The sequence below is a fragment of the Sceloporus occidentalis genome, unplaced genomic scaffold, assembly GCF_023333645.1.
Source record: "Sceloporus occidentalis isolate IW3139 unplaced genomic scaffold, rSceOcc1.0.p SCAF_14, whole genome shotgun sequence".
NCBI lineage: Eukaryota > Metazoa > Chordata > Lepidosauria > Squamata > Phrynosomatidae > Sceloporus > Sceloporus occidentalis.
Genome location: NW_028316994.1, coordinates 749,806 through 766,270, shown reverse-complemented (window position 1 = coordinate 766,270; position 16,465 = coordinate 749,806). Strand labels below are relative to the sequence as shown.

The 16,465-nt window shown below is 37.8% G+C and overlaps 2 protein-coding genes across 2 annotated transcripts; both read right to left on the bottom strand.

Annotated features, from left to right (window-relative positions):
* Positions 1 to 1,799: 1,799 nt before the first annotated feature.
* Positions 1,800 to 2,735, bottom strand: LOC149303409 (olfactory receptor 6A2-like). Its single transcript, XM_089480236.1, has one exon. It carries the CDS (start codon positions 2,733 to 2,735, stop codon positions 1,800 to 1,802), a length of 936 nt encoding a protein of 311 aa, XP_089336362.1.
* A 7,824-nt stretch (positions 2,736 to 10,559) lies between these two features.
* Positions 10,560 to 11,492, bottom strand: LOC149303408 (olfactory receptor OR9H1-like). The gene has a single exon (XM_089479788.1). The coding sequence runs from the start codon at positions 11,490 to 11,492 to the stop codon at positions 10,560 to 10,562; it is 933 nt and encodes a 310-aa protein (XP_089335914.1).
* Positions 11,493 to 16,465: the final 4,973 nt, after the last annotated feature.

Sequence of the window (16,465 nt, the reverse complement as noted above, 5' to 3'; positions counted from 1 at the left end):
AGCACTTGCAAATCCCACAAGCATGCCCCACTATCCCTGGAAGTAAACAGAACAGTAACTACGTGAATACCTAAGAATTCACTGCTCTTTTATGACACCCTTAATTTGGTACATGTGGCAGCCATCTCACTCTGCAAAATGCTAAGGCCAGTTCTGGCAATCATGAAACATACTACTTTGGAAAAACAATGATAATTTAATTCAGATACTTTCCGGTGAAGAAAGCACATAGCTAAACCAAACCTGACAAGTTACAAAAACAAAGAAGGATGCCCAAAAATTGATGTCAAACAATTTTTATCATCAAAAAGTTCTTCTTAGTGTGTGTCTGTGTGTCTCTATGTGTGCCTTCAAATCACCTGTTGGCTTTATGTGACCCCATAAATTTCACAGGGCTTTCTTAGGCAAAGAATACTCAGAGGTGGTTTCACCACTGCCCTGCTCTGAAATATAACCTGTGGCCTCTGCTATGTCTTGGAATTCCCCAACCCTAGTACTAATCAGGGCTGAACCTTCTTTGCTTCCAAGATAAGACATGATCTGGTGTCTTCAGGCTTATTTCAGTATTTCAGGCTTATTTTCAGTATGACTGAAAAATTTTCTGATGATTGGATTTTCAGGAGTAATTCAGTATTATTATTTTACAGATTGTCCTTTTAGAATTGTATTTTGTTGTCTTAATGATGTAATGCCACTTCGATCCTTGGAAGGGGGAAATAATAATAATAATAATAATAATAATAATAATAATAATAATATAGTAGAAATATACTTGATGTAAATAAAACAGCTGGTTCAGATCGTATCCCCAGAAGCAATAGAAAAACATTTTTCCACCTTCTACAAAATAGACCTTCTTGAATGGATCCAGGTTAAGATCTTCATTTTCAAAACATTCACTTTGGAATATATTCATAACAGTAATCAACAAACAAGTGAAAACAAAACACAACAAAAATAGACAAAATATTAAAAATAATTTTAATTAGATTATCATTCAACCCAAAAGTTCTGAATAAAGCAATTACCCATTTCATTTGTCCACACCCTTCAGTCTCATATAGTGTTTCAGTTTCCTGCATTACCATGATATTTTTATCTTCCCCATTTATGTTTCCCTCTCTTAGTGTGTTCATATCAATGAATTTAGCCCCAGTGATGTGGCAGAATTTTGGATTTTCTGGTTTGGGAATAAGAACCTCAAATGTTTGCAGTGCTCACACCAAATAAAAAAATACACATTGCAAATATGTTTTTGCATAGATATAATAATGCTCATTTAACATAGAACTATTTCTACTTCATTTCTGCCACACTGAATGCTTACATACACTAACCAATATTTTCATTTGCTTTTTTCCTTTTGCCGGAACAATAGGGAAATTTGGGGACAGTCCAAAACATAAAGAGTCCTATTTTACAATTAGCCAGTCTCTGAGAAATTTACTAACATAACCTAAGCAGAGAATAATAGAAAAAGAATATTAACATCTAAAAATGTAGCCAGCAGACATAATGCTACCCCCTCCACATGATCATTTTTTCCTAGATTTTGGATACATATCCAGAGTGCAAATAACAGTTTATTGGAAAATATTACACCGTCTCAATGATATCAGTATACATTTTTTGAGCCTACATAGATGCATTTGTGAAAATGAAAATATACAGAACTTCTTCAGTTCTGAAGCATGCAGTCCCTTCTTCTCTGGCAGCACTACTCTCAGACATTTGATACATCCTAAAGCAGTTAGCCATCCAGATACCTTGGTGTTTCCATGTTAGGCTGTATTATATTTTTACATGCTTCTTGAAGAAGCTCGCTGTATTGTTTTACTGAGGGCATCCTTGAATTCCTGATTCCTCAAGCAGTAGATGATTGGATTGAGAAGTGGTGTTAGGACTGTATAGACAACAGACACCAACTTGTTGGATTCAAAGGTGGAGAGAGCCCTTGGTCGTGCATAGATGAAAAGGGAGGCAGCATAGAAAATAGTCACAACCAAGAGATGTGAGGCACATGTGGAAAAGGCCTTTTGCTTCCCTCTGGCTGAAGGGATGCGCAACACTGTGGAAATGATGCAGAAGTAGGAGGCAGTTGTCACAAAGAATGGAACAAGGAGAATAAATAAGGCCAGCAGAAAGTCCATGAGTTCAGCCAATGACATATCAGTGCAGGCCAGATTGAGAAGTGGGGAAACATCACAGAAGAAGTGGTTAATGACATTCGGTCCACAGTAGCTTAGGCGTGAGATGAAAAAGACCTTCCCCATGGCAATGGAAAAGCCACTCAGCCAGGAACCAGCTGCTAAATGGATACAGAGGTTTTGACTCATAATGGCAGGATAGCGCAGTGGATTGCAGATGGCAACATAGCGGTCATAGGCCATAACAGCTAATAGGACACATTCAGTACATGCGAGTGCCAGGAAAAAGTACAGCTGAGCCATGCAACAAATGAAAGAGATGTCCTTTTTTTCTGTCACAAAACCAGTAAGCATCTTGGGGACAGTGACAGATACATACCAGATCTCTAGGAAAGACAGATTACCCAAAAAGAGATACATAGGCTTATGAAGCTTGGCATTCACCCTGATTAGTACAATGATCAGCACATTCTCCATTACTGTCAGTACATATGTAGTCAGGAAAATCATAAATAGTGACATTTGCAGTCCAAGGCCTCCAGGAAAACCAACCAAAATAAATATTTCTGTCATATTCCCCTTTTGCATTCTGAATTGTATGTGGTGTTGTGGAGCTGAAATGAAAATTTAAGATAAATAAAGCAGAGGTTATAATTTTGGAGACAACTCAGTCTTTAGCACCTCATCACAATGGGACTGTACAAACAACCCGTAAGGGGTGGCTCTATGCTGTCCCTTGAAGCGCTGGGTTGGGGACATGGCAACCGCATGCCACACCCCCAACCTGGTCTAAAAAGAAGCCGCGAAACACAACTCCTATTTGTGCCGTACAAGGGTTGCCATAAGTGCCCCAGTGTGGCATTATGATGCCCTTTGTGCACAACGTCATTTGGGACATCATCATGCCACACGTCATCTGGATGGGCGCGCACCAAGATTGTGGCCTGCAGGCGGCATTAGGGCTCTGAGCATTTGAACGCTCAGCCTTACCACAGCCCTATTTCGGGTGCAGGCACTGAGAACAAGGCTGATTATTAAATGAGATAAATCATTAATTTGTCAAAGAAAAGGCATTGAAGCATGCTATTGCAGAAGCTAACCTGGGCAGCGATAGTGGAAACAAGAAGGTTTGCGTCCTCATGGTCAACACCTTCCCATTTGGGGACGATATACTTCCCCACAAGTCTGCACAGATTTGAATGTTGTTTCTATTGTCTTTAAAGTCATAATACATTTGTGAAGTTACATGGGTTTTGTTCTTCAGCAAAAAAGTTCTGATTCCTGATGTTTCAAAATTATAATTACCAACTCATTCTTCTGTAAATCAAACAAATACTTTATTTGTTTTTAAGAAAATGGTTAATTTGATTACATTTTTTAAAAAAATCCATTGCTAAGATACGTTATTTAGGAAGTTGCAATTGTACAGATATTGCATATTTTATTGGTCAGAAGAAAATCCACCAATAATGAATTTAGCAAGCAAATTAATGATCTGAGTTTGCTTATATCATAGAAGCCTTGTGTAGTATAAGTTAAAGGCAGTGGAGTAATGGGGACTGCAGCCATTGGTTTGAAGGGGAAGAAATCAGTAGTGTTTGTTAGTATTTTGTGTGTTTCATGTTAGGATTGTTGTTGTTGTTTTGTTTGTTCATAGTTTAAGTATGGTAGTTTTTAGTCACATTGGTATAGATTGTACTTGTGTTTGTTATTTTATTATGCGTATTTAATAAAAATTCATAAAAAGAAAAAAGAAAACAAATTGGAAGCCTAACAAAAGACCCATTTGTTCATGATATTCCTCCATCCTGTTTTTAATACTTAAACCCAGAGTATGAAAACACCGTCTCACACACAGTGATAGTGAGTTCATTTAAGCAGTCTTAGTCTTCATGATAATTGAATTAATATAATTGTCCAGGACATAGATATAATTGCAGAAAAATTCAGCTTTAGGAGTTAAAAAGAAAGGCTTCAAGTGATTTTCATCAGGAAAATAGCACCAAGGAAAGACCAAAACCTCATTCTGCCCATGATGCAGATTTAATTTGGATAGAAGAGTTTTGTTGTTGTGAAGAAAAAGATGGTTTTAGTCTTAAATACTACACGAATGTTGTGTACTGGCTAAGGTGCTAAAGGAGGTGGGACCAAGGAGGTGGAATCAAATCCTTGCCAATCTTACTGCATAATCTTTCCCATTCACTGTCTTTCAGCCTGATTTACTTCACATTGGTTTTCATGAAGCTAAAATGGAGTTGCGGAACTCTTGTGTGCCACCTTGTTCTTGTTGGAGGAAATATGGGATATACATGGAGAAAGTACATATTTAAGGATGCTACTAACAATGTCTAGTTTGGCTGACTTTTTTTCTTTCCAACTTTACTCAGTTTGGTACTCTCAAAACATTTGAAAAATCCAATTTAGTGTGTAACTGATTTCCGCAGTCTTTTTTTAATTGAAAAACTATACATTCGAAAACTCTAACTTACAATAAAACTTGTTATTTTTATTTATTTATTTATTTTAAAAAGAGACATCATTATGACATGATTGTTGAAGCTGGGATATTGCATTGATTTCTCACTCTTTTCTCTTGGGGTTAATGATAGTCTCAAGGATTGTTAGTTTTGGTTTAAAACACAGAATAAACATATCAGTGTAAATGACTATAGCCAACTGCCAAAAATGTAGTATTTAAGCAGATTTAAACTGCACTGAATGTGGGATTAGAGAAATGCATGACAGATAAATCTATCAATGATTACAAGGTGTGATAGCTAAATGGATCTTGGAGTTTTATTTTGAATATCTGTTTCTTTCAGGGGTGGGAATAGGAGCGTGGAAGTAGTTAATGCCTTGCTATAAGCTTTCCTCAGATCATTTTTCTGGTCACGGCTAGAAGCAGAATACTGATTTCCAAAACATATTGGAGTGGAGTTACAGATACTGATGAACCTCTGCTCCTATCATACCTCATCATTATCTGGATTGCTTACGGGAACTTGAGTTCAGTTACATCTGAAGGGGCTCCGTCTACATCATAGCCCTGGTCGACACCAGAGAACTTTGTTATGATACAGCAATGCAGTTATTGTCATGTTCATTGTATCTTTATCTAACTGAATCAGGAAAGTAGTAATAATAATAATAATAATAATAATAATAATAATAATAATTATATTTTCCACCTCTTCCTGCGGATCAAGGCGGGATTACAGCAATAAAACAATTCCATATAAAATACAATTGTTAAAACAATAACATTACTATTAATTCACTAAAATAACTAACATTTACACTAACATTCATACAATCAGATCAGAAGCAGAGTATTTAAGATCTCTTATAAAAGATGAGGTGGGTAGGCCCACCGGAAGAGATCCATCTTTAGTGCCTTCTAGAAAATGAAGAAAATTTAAGAGAGCCTATATATTAATATTTTCTTCTGAAAAACAGCAAATATAATCCATAACATTCTCTGCACATAGTATTTTGTGAGGAGGTCAGTAGCAGGAATGCTTCAGATAGCAAATATTGGAGAATTCTTTTACACATCTGGAACTAAACTTCAGACTGGAATGAAACGATCCCCAGAGTTTTGCACTTAGAATTTTCTAGTGCAAATATTCCAAAAAGCAAGTAAAATGCATGCGTGACAGAAAATGGATGCTGAAAAACATATTTAAATATAATTTAAGATGTATTTTTGTGTTGTTCTTTTAAAAAGAACAAACAAACAAAGACACAGATTAATGAGGAAACAGGATGGAATACGTTTATGGTGAATAAACTTTTTTTTTTACAAAAAGGTAGTCAGGTAAACCATGCAAAATTGTAAAATTCAAGCGTTTGACATGCCTTTATTATGAAAAATGACTTTATAATACAAAACTATCAGAGGAAAAATAAAGTAACATCCTTCTTTAGTTAGAAGTAAGAGACTTTCATGCATGGAGTGACTATTAGGGATAATAACAACAGATATAATCTTTTAAAAGTTCACATTTTTTAAAAAATGGGAAAAAATACAAATGCAAAGCAAATATTTTGGTAGATATTATCCAGAAAGCTTACTTACATAGCAAAATATCTTCAGAATAACTCAATAACTTTCTCCCTCCAAAAATTCTCCAAAAAAAAAGTATTCCATGAAAATGGCAATGGGAGAGTTAGGTCATCTTTAAAGAATTGAAAATATTTACAACAGCCAGTTCTGACAATAAACATTTATTTTAATAATATTATCTGGAAATCCATCTTTTTGAATATGTTGTTCTCTATATAATGTATATTATATTTTGAATGTATTGTTATTGTTGTGTGCCTTTTCAGCTTTATGATTAATGATGGTATATCGAAATCATCAAAATTGTGGAAAATAAGGAGAAATGAAAGAATTTCTCATGAAATGTTGCAGGAAGAAAATAAGTGGAAAAGAACACTCAGGATACATTTTTGAGTTTACTACAAATAATAAAGTCGCTTTACAATTTAACTTGGTGCAATTTTTCATAAGCCACTTTACAATTTTTGTTGAAGCACATCAAAAGAGAGTTAGACCGTCTTTTTTATAAGCACACTCTTACCAGGTTGCATCTACACTGCAAAATTAATGCAGTTTGACACTGCTTTAACTGCCATGACACAATACTATGGAATTCTGAGATTTATAGTTTTGTAGGTTATTTAGCCTTCTCCGTCAGAGAGCTCTGGTGCCACAACAAAATACAAATCCCAGGATTCCATAGGTTAGAACCATGATGGTTAAAGTGGTGACAAACTGCATTAATTCTCCTGTGTAGTAGCAGCCTAGTAGACAATGCAACTGAACAAGAAGTGATACACACACAGAGAGAGAGAGAGAGAGAGAGAGAGAGAGAGAGAGAGAGAGGGAGGGAGGGAGGGAGGGAGGGAGAGAGAGACAGACAGACAGACAGACAGACAGACAGACAGACAGACAGACAGACTCAACTTCAGTTATGTCATAGTAAAAGAAGTAAAAGAAGTGACAAAATCTGTCTTCCATGACACCTGGAGTCTAGGCAGTATCTCACTCACATAACAATCTTCTAGTCCATCTCCAGTCTGGTATCTAACAGATACATCACTGCTGTTCCAATCTGGTTTCAAATTGCACTTCCAGAGATCAGCTTAAAGAAATATATTTCAGAAGAGCCAGTTCTCCACAGCAAATAATTATAATATATTAACAGACAAGAATGGTTAAACTTACCCACAAAAAAGCTGGCAGAAGGTCCAGCTTTACCAAAAGAGCCTGTGAAGATTTATAACTCAATAAGTCTTGTAAACCTGAGGGATATTTTATTCCCCATGGTGTTATTAAATACACAGCCTATAATCTATTAGAAACCTTTGTGCTCTGCGTTATAAAGTTTGTGGTCATCTAAAGTGTCTTTAAAATGTATTTCATCATGTTTAATATAAGAAAACATAAAATGCTTACTCAGATAATTTCACATGAATTATTTTTTCATATCAATTTCTTTCAAGTTATGTGTCAAATAAACACTGACGTTCAAGGAACTGTTTTGAATCCAGACTATTTATTTATTTAAATATCTATATCCAAAGAATTCAGTGTCATGTAAAATAAAAGCAATTTTAAAATTTTAAATAGATAAATAGTAAAATATAATGCATAGCTTAAATGCGTATTCAATTACAGAACAATTTAAAAAGAGTTAAAATAGTTAAAACCATGTTCCTGTACAACATGGACAAAATTATTAGATCTGAAAGACTAAAATAATAAGTAGGAAAGTAATGTTTTAAACCTGGTGCTGAAACAAAGCCAGCCTTATTGCTAATTGGGACTTGTTAGTGAAAGGCATTCAACAACAAAGAAAGCTTTTCCAGTGACAATACAGTCTATAGCTGTCTATTCAGAAGCAAGCATTGTTGACTTCAAGAGGCCTAACTGAGCTCAAGTAGCATTTCAATGAAAAGACAAGTCAAAGGGTTTATCAGCAACCTTGGTGGCATCATTGGACAGGTACAGGGGGTGCGCACTGTACCAGGTGACACCCTGGAGGAGGGGTGACACCTGGTGGAGCCCTCCTGCTGTTGCAGCAGAGTGTGCCCCTCATGGCTTTGCCACTATGCCAGCTCCTAGCGAGGGAATTGAGGTGGCAGGGGGGGTAGTAGAAAGGCAAGTATAACCCTCATGGCTTTGTTGCCAGGGCAGCTCTCTCCCCAGGAAAGCTGGACCAGCAATGAAGCCATGAGGAGTGAGAAGCAGGAGTGAAGGGTGGGGAAGGTCACTGCTGCCTCAACATCCCCTCCCCACTGGGTGTCACCAGGTGATACCAATGAGCAACCTCAGTACTTTAAAACACACACATACAAATACATAAACTTTTGGAGTCTTCTGAACATAACTTCCCTGACTATGGCCTGTTACAGACTGCCAAAATAAAGCTGCTTCGGGTCTCTTTGGAGGTATGCTATTTAAATGATGCATGGGTCCTAAGAGTCTGGAGGTCACGCCAAAGCCACACTCCATTCCTAAGCACTGGAGTGCAGCTTTGGTGCAGCTTCCGGATTCTTAGGATGCATGCATCATTTAAATAGCATACATCCAAAGAGACCCGAAGCAGCTTTATTTGGGCAGTCTGTAACAGGCCTATGGCCTGATATAGATGGGCAAAAGGCGCCTTCCTGAGGCCAATTTAAGGGCTCCATAGGGCTGGGCGTCCATACGTGCTCAGCCCTAATAGCTGCACCCGTGCGCCATCTTGCTGCGGCCCCACCCACACAGGGTGCACGACAATGACACGTGGGTGTCCGTGCGCCCAAACGGCACTCACTGGAAGTAGTGACATCAGGATATGCAAGCACCATTATGGCGCTCCTAAAAAGAAGCCACTCTAGACATCTTCTTTTTAAGGAGTGCTTCAGTGCCACACAGTGCGGTTGGCACGGCACTGATGAGGGGTAAAGACGGGCGGCATGGAGCCGCCCATCTGTATCCCTCCCTTGTCTTGCACATAGTACCTGTATGGTACATTGAAGCCTTGAGCCACTATTCATCGCCTTGTGTGAACTGCCTAGTCAGCAGGGTGGTCATGAAGACAGTTCTAACAATGGCTGTCATTTTCAGCCATCATGGGTCTATAATGAAAGATCTTGGCTTGACGTCTCTTGATACATGGCACCTCACCAGTTTGCATATATTAAGAGATAAGGTCCAGTCGTTCTTCAGCTAGGAGTAAGAATAGAAGGTTGCTCTGTCAGAGGAGAACCAATACTAAGCCTTGTTCTTGAGCAATTATGTGCCTAGGCACAAAGAAATAGAGCAGAGCAGGGGAGAACTCTAGAACAAGGCATTGGAGGGAGTAATATGTCTGTCTGGCCAGTTTAGGAGAATTTTGGAACGTTATGGGTAAGTGGGGATGATGATGGCCAGCAGAGTAAGAGATTCAGGGAGAGGTAACTTGGGGTTGGGGTGCCGTCTGGTAGGTGTCAAGGTGATCTTAATGGACCACAGAGCTGTGTGGCTTGCCAGAGTCAGTTCTGGGGTAGAGGCACAAGTTGGAGGGGGACATTGAGTGAAATATACAGGGAAGTTAGAAGTCTCTGGAATGGGCAAGTAGGTGGACAATTGTAGGACTTCTGTGGACGATGCAAAGGAGGGCCTGACATGACAGAATAATGCACTTAGATCTGATATATTTTAAACAGTGCATAATCACAACAATTTTTAAACACTGTAATGATTAATGGACAAATTTCCTTTAATGAGAAACTTTATAAACTTTGTTCAATCTTCTAAGAGATAGACGTACATGAACAACAACTGAGATTATCAGATGTGAAGAAGTTATGGAACTGTGCTCAGACTGTGGCTTTTTCTCATTCAAAGAACAACAACGTTTGGATTATTTTACAAGCAGGGACAAGTTACTAATTTTGAAAATGGCACACCAAAGTGACATAAAAGAGAAATACATTGAATACATGACAATATACAGTACAAACTAAATCTCTCTCTCTCCCCCTCCCTCTCTCTCTCTCTCTCTTAACATTGTCTCTTTCTCTCACATAGCCTGTTCCACAAATCCTGCATACACTTATGGTCCTTAAATGTAAATCACTAGGCTTTAGTCTTCACTTATTCAGGACTACCAGCAGTGTTCATTGGTAGTGTCTAAAAACAGATAAAGTAAGAATTGAATAAAAAACAAAACAGCATGGTTGCAATTTTATATGCTCTTACTTGGAAATAAGTGCCACTGAAATCAGTAGAATTTACTTCTTTTCCCCCCAATATATATATATATATATATATATATATATATATATATATATATATATTATAAGAGAAAGAAAAAGAATTACATACGTATACAAATATCACTTAGTATATGGGATTGCCCTTTTTCAAGTTATATTTCATAGGGCAATACCTTTCTTTCTGAATTGTCTGTTCATAGCCTCTTTGACCTCCTTGTTCCTTAAACTGTAGATTAATGGATTCAGCATTGGGATAACAACTGTATAAAAGACTGACACCACTTTCCCTCGATTGGGAGAAGACATGCCCCCTGGTTGTGCGTACATAAAGAAAACTGTCCCAAAGAATAAGCTAACAGCCATCAAATGGGAGGTACAGGTCGAGAAGGCTTTGTGTCTCCCTTTGACAGAAGGTATGCGTAAAATAGTTGTCACAATGTAGCCATAAGACACTACAACAATCACAGCTGTGGTCACAATGATAAACCCGCATAACGCTAGAAGCACAAGTTCATTCACAAATGTGTCTGAACAGGAAGCCTTCATGACAGCTGGGACATCACAGAAGAAGTGATTTATTTCTGTTGGCCCACAAAATGACAAACTGAATGTGAATCCAGTTTGCGTACAGCAGTTGACAAACCCGAAGAAGTAAGAGATGCACATGAGAGAAACACACCTTTTCTTGGACATAATGGTATGGTATAACAGAGGGCTACAAATGGCAGTGAACCTGTCATATGCCATCACAGCCAGGAAAAAAGCTTCTGTGGTCCCAAAAAGAGAAAAGAAGAACATTTGCATAGCACACCCATGGTAGGTAATGACCTTATTCCCACTTGCAAAACTCATTATGGCTTTAGGCGTGATGACCGAAGAGTAGCAAATATCCAAGAAAGACAGGTTTTTAAGGAAAAAGTACATGGGTGTGTGGAGGTGGGAGTCAACACTGGTGATTATAATCATGCCAGCATTCCCAAACAAGGTGATAATGTACATGATCAAAAAGAGGGTTAAGAGAACAGCTTGCATCTTAGACTCCTCCTTAAATCCCTCCAAGATGAATTCAGTGACCTCAGTATGGTTTCCCATTGGGTTGCTATGAAAAGGTCAAAAGCCAAGAAAAACATCTTCTATCAATATTCGTGGATATATTGGGTGTGCATACTTGGAAAGACAATTGCCATAGTGAGTGCATAACACACTCTGGAAAGATAACCATGATAGTCAGCATGCTAGTGCTTCCATGTGTCAATAGTATAGCTGTTTGTGAAATTATATCACCTGATGCCTGCAAAAAGGAGCAAAACAAAGAATTAAAAATAAGTAAATAAGTAGGAAAGCAAAGCAACAAAATAAAACATTTAACTGAAAATTCACAGAAGCTTACAAATCTCAAAAATTGTGAGGTGAGATCCTCCTCCCCAAGTCAAATATCACCTTACATGCCACCAATTCCTTCTTAACTGACTCAGAATAACACCCAGTCCTATAAAAAGCATTTGAATTAATAAATGAATTAGTTTCTACTGTTGATGCTGTTGCTGCCAGTTGTGCTGGTGAATAGGTATTTGATATTGTAAGAGTGCTGATCTAGGTATTCTAGGTAATAGACAAACAATGTATTGTCAATGGCTTGCTAATGTAATAAAACAGGAGCAAAAGAAGGATATAGCATCGGAAAGGAATTATAGAATTGTGAAGTCAAAGGCTTTCATGGTCGGCATCATTAGTGTTTTGTGGTTTTTTCAGGCTATGTGTCCATGTTCTAGTGGAGTTTATTCCTGACAGTATCATGCAGATGCCAGCCACAGATGCTTGTGAAACGTCAGGAATAAACTCTTCTAGAACATGGCCACATAGCCCGAAAAAAACACAAAAAACTAATTATAGAATTCTCTTTTTAAAAAAACACAAGTAAACATTTCCTGATGTAAAATGCTGATGCCAGCTAGGGAATACCAGAAAGAAGAGGTAGATTCTCATTTTTTTAGGATTTGTTTGCAAGAGGAGAGTGTAGCAATGTGACATAATAACCAAATTCCAATCAGGGTTGGAAAGACATTTCACCGGACTCAACACTTAATGAAAGAACCATTTTTGCTCCTACCTGGAACTTGTGAGAATATGTCTCTGTTATTTCCACATTGCAAGGCAGTTTCTCAGACAGGAAATATGCACAAAGCAATGCGCATATCTTAAAGTGTGTATAACTAAGTGGTGCATCATTAGAAAGAATTAGTTAAGGCTGGAAAGTGGCATTAATTAGGTAAATTGTGCAAATAAACATGGCAGCCATAAGAAATGTATGAAATTGCACAAATTTCAATGAGCGAGGAAAACATAAGTCTCCAACATGATACACAATAAAGATAAGAAGAAAGTACATGCAAGATGAAAATAAATAAGAAAGAAAGAAAGAAAGAAAGAAAGAAAGAAAGAAAGACAGACAGACAGACTTTTAGGCTGAATCTGCAGTACAGAATTAATACAGTTTGACACCACTTTTAATGCTGTGGCTCAGTACTGGGGATTTCTGGAAATTTTAGTTTTGTAAGCTATTTAGCCTTTTCCGTCAGGGCTGTGGTCACAAGGCAAAATGCAAATCTCAAGATTCTAGAGCACTGAACCATGGCATTTAAAGGAATGTCAGCCTGCATTATTTCTGCAGTGCACATTCAGCCTGAGAAATTTTCCTACCCTTAATTCTAATTGTGGGGAAGAGACATAAGCAACAAAGTAGATCTGACAATTAGAGTAGTATCATTAGAACAAAGGAACCGAACAACAAGAGATTATATGACAAAGACAGTGAGGACCAAAGACTTGAGGTTTGAAGGGCAACCTACTTTTGAGTATTGCAGAGTAATGGCATTTTAATGGCCATTGTCACTTATGTATTGAAAATGTATTACATTTTTTAAAAAAATAAATGCTATGAAATGGTAGAAAAAAATGCCAATGGGGTGATGATTGTGTACCCGGTTTGACTCTTTAAATTGCTGTTCTATTACTCCTATTATCCAGAATCCTTCTCTATACTGAAACAAGCTGATGGGAGTTGAAATCTAACATTTTGGAGGGCAGAGGGTCCTTCACCCTTGCTCTCTACATACTGCTTGTAGAGTTATAGTTTATGGTGATTTTATTGATTAGCTTGGCATGGAAATGTTACAAAATGTCTTATGAACACTACCCCACCACACACACAAATCAATAGACAAAGTCTAGAAACAGATAAATAACAATAATAAATTTTGATTTATGTTTCCCCGCCTCTCCCATTGGATCCAAGCGGGGTTACAGACTATTATGTGGCTGATAATGGCAGAGAGGGATGAAGGCAAGGTAAAAAGACAATATCAGGAGTTTGGCTGAGTAGTGTGTGGATATACAATGAGTTAAGTGAGTGAAAATGTTCTGTGAGTGACATGAAAGAGCAATGGAAAATAAGCATACCAAAAATATGTATTTTTTTAAAGCATGTGCAAACATATTTTACTCTGTGGCAAAATAAAGTCTGTTTTAAAATGTATAGTAAAAATGTTTACACAAATTATGCATTTGAGGAAAAATGAATGTCCATGCAAGAGGGAAAAAGAAGTCTTGCAACCTTAAATGAAATGCAACAGCCAGGCTTTCACATCCCCACCTGATGGGCAACACCTACCTTTTTGTCTGTGTTTTTTTTTTGTTGGGGGGAAGGGGGGGTTATAATCATTTTCTGATTTTTGCAAGCATGTTCTTCATTGGAACATGTGATGCTGATAATTACGTAACAATTTTTGTTATCTAGTTCGTAATTCCTTACTTGCTTTAATGTGTAAAAGATTGCAATTGGTGGTGCTGGGAAGGATTATTCTTCTGATTCCTGTCTGAAAATGTCCATCTTATAATGAGGCAAACATACCAGGTCTTTCAGCCCAATGTGATCGCATATTAAAATCTCCCATCCTCTTTCCCCAGACCCTTATTCATGCATTTTTCCCAGTATGAAAATAACTTAATAGGATCCTGATCCTCCTGTCCCATCCACAGAAATAATGTCATGCTTACCTCCAGCTTCTATTTGAAAAAAATGGAAAAAGAGCAGTTTGGAAGTATGGTCTTGTCCTCTCCAGCCATACTCATTGTGCTTAACCTACAGTATGTAACAAATTATATTCTTTCTGTGTTCACATTTATTGCCTTTGTAAATAGCCTCAGATCACTTGAGGGACAGCTATTGTAAAACTCAGCCTCTTGGGTAAACTGCAGGTTAAAGATCCAAAAGTGTCTAGTGAGACTGACTAGTTCATTTGAATATTCTCTTTTACTAAAAACACAGCATATATTTAAACCATGTTTTCGATGCTTTTAAATCCATTTTTAAATTAACTGTAATAGTATTGTCTATTTAGTAGTATTTCTAACAAATGGTTAGTTTTATTTTGATTTTAATTTACAAAGCTGCCATAGGTGTCTTATTGAAAGAAAAGTAGGATATAAATTAAACAAGCCAACAAAATCTCATGTTTCTCTTCAGTTTGAGAGATTCCTTCATGCTTTGCCAGGGTGTGTGTGTTTGTTATTGCATTGTTTCTATTATATTTGAAGGCCACAAACCAGAGAAGGCTCCTTGCTCAAGACCCACAAACATTGATAAAGTACGTTATTATAATTGGATGTCCCACTGGTTCAATAGAATGGACAATAGAATGGAGCATCAAACAGACCGTTATGTGTTTATCAATCAGACAGTGGCCAGAATCTTGTTGCAATAACCAGGACTAAGAGTTATGCTTGCACATGTAACTGAAGTATGGCAAAAAGAGGTATACAATACTGCCTTTTGCAACCCTCCCCCCCCCCCCCCATTTAAAGCAATTTCTTACTTTTGGTACATGGCCTGTGGACATTTATAGTTGCTGTAGGAGGACAGAGGTTCCCAGAAATTGACTGTTGTTCTCTTCTCCTAGCTCAAATACTGTGCCTTCTAATTTCTCCCATCCACTACAGGTCCATGGGTGTGATGTTTTCTATGGGAATATTTCACAAGCCACAAGGGGTGGAAGCCTTCTGGAGGTAAACACATGAAAAACCACATTCTCCAAGCATGATATTGGATTGCAGCGCATATTGTCTGATGACGTCTATCTTTCAGACCATATGGAATCAACTGTTTGCCATGTTTCTAGAAATATAGTCCACAATGAATAAAATACAGAACTTGTTCTATACACCCAAGGGGAATCTAGGTTTGGATTTCCCCCAGAGTCACATATACATTCCACATCAATCTATCTTTGAAACTTGAAGGGCTTTCAAGCTGTATTTCATATGTGGCATGGATGATTGCTACTCAGATATGAAAAACTGTAAGAAAATTGTATTTTCAATGAATTTCTCTGAACTTTATTTGACCTACTCACCCCATTACTGATCAAGCGGAGAGGATAGGTCAGCTCACGGTGGACAATGTCTGGACAATGAGGAGACTTGCTCTAGGGCACACATATCTTCCCAGGCATTTTTATTCTATATGGCAGGGGTAGGCAACCTTTTTGAGCCGGGGGCCGGGTTGCTGTCCCTCAGACAACTGGGGGGCCGAAGCCAAAAAATAAATAATTAAATAATTTTTTAAAAAAATTAAATAACTAAATAAACCGGGACAGATGTAAGACAACATTTTCAAATGGTGGACACTTTTTTTAAAAAAAGTGGAGGACACACAAAAAAAATTGCTGATTTTTTTTTAAATGTTAATATAAATGCATGTTTCTGAGGCGTCTATAGATAATTGCCTCCCTTGCACATGCGCGCGAGAGGCCAAAGGCCCCGGCGGCAATCGGCGGCAGGACCGGGCTGGGGCCGGTACCAAGGCCTTGCCGGGCCACATCCGGCCCGCGGGCCGCAGGTTGCCTACCCCTGCTATATGGCTTTCCTCCTTCACACTGTGTATATTGGAGGTTATTTTGTCATCCATAAGAGTGCTGAGTAAGCTTGAGGGCACCCCCAATATTTTTTTTGTGTAAGAAGGGACATTTCTCACACAAAAAAGCCCTCGTACTTCTTAGAATCATAGG

Coding starts and splice junctions, on each gene's coding strand:
- LOC149303409 (XM_089480236.1), bottom strand. CDS start 2,735: ATGCAAAAGGGGAATATGACAGAAATATTTATTTTGGTTGGTTTTCCT.
- LOC149303408 (XM_089479788.1), bottom strand. CDS start 11,492: ATGGGAAACCATACTGAGGTCACTGAATTCATCTTGGAGGGATTTAAG.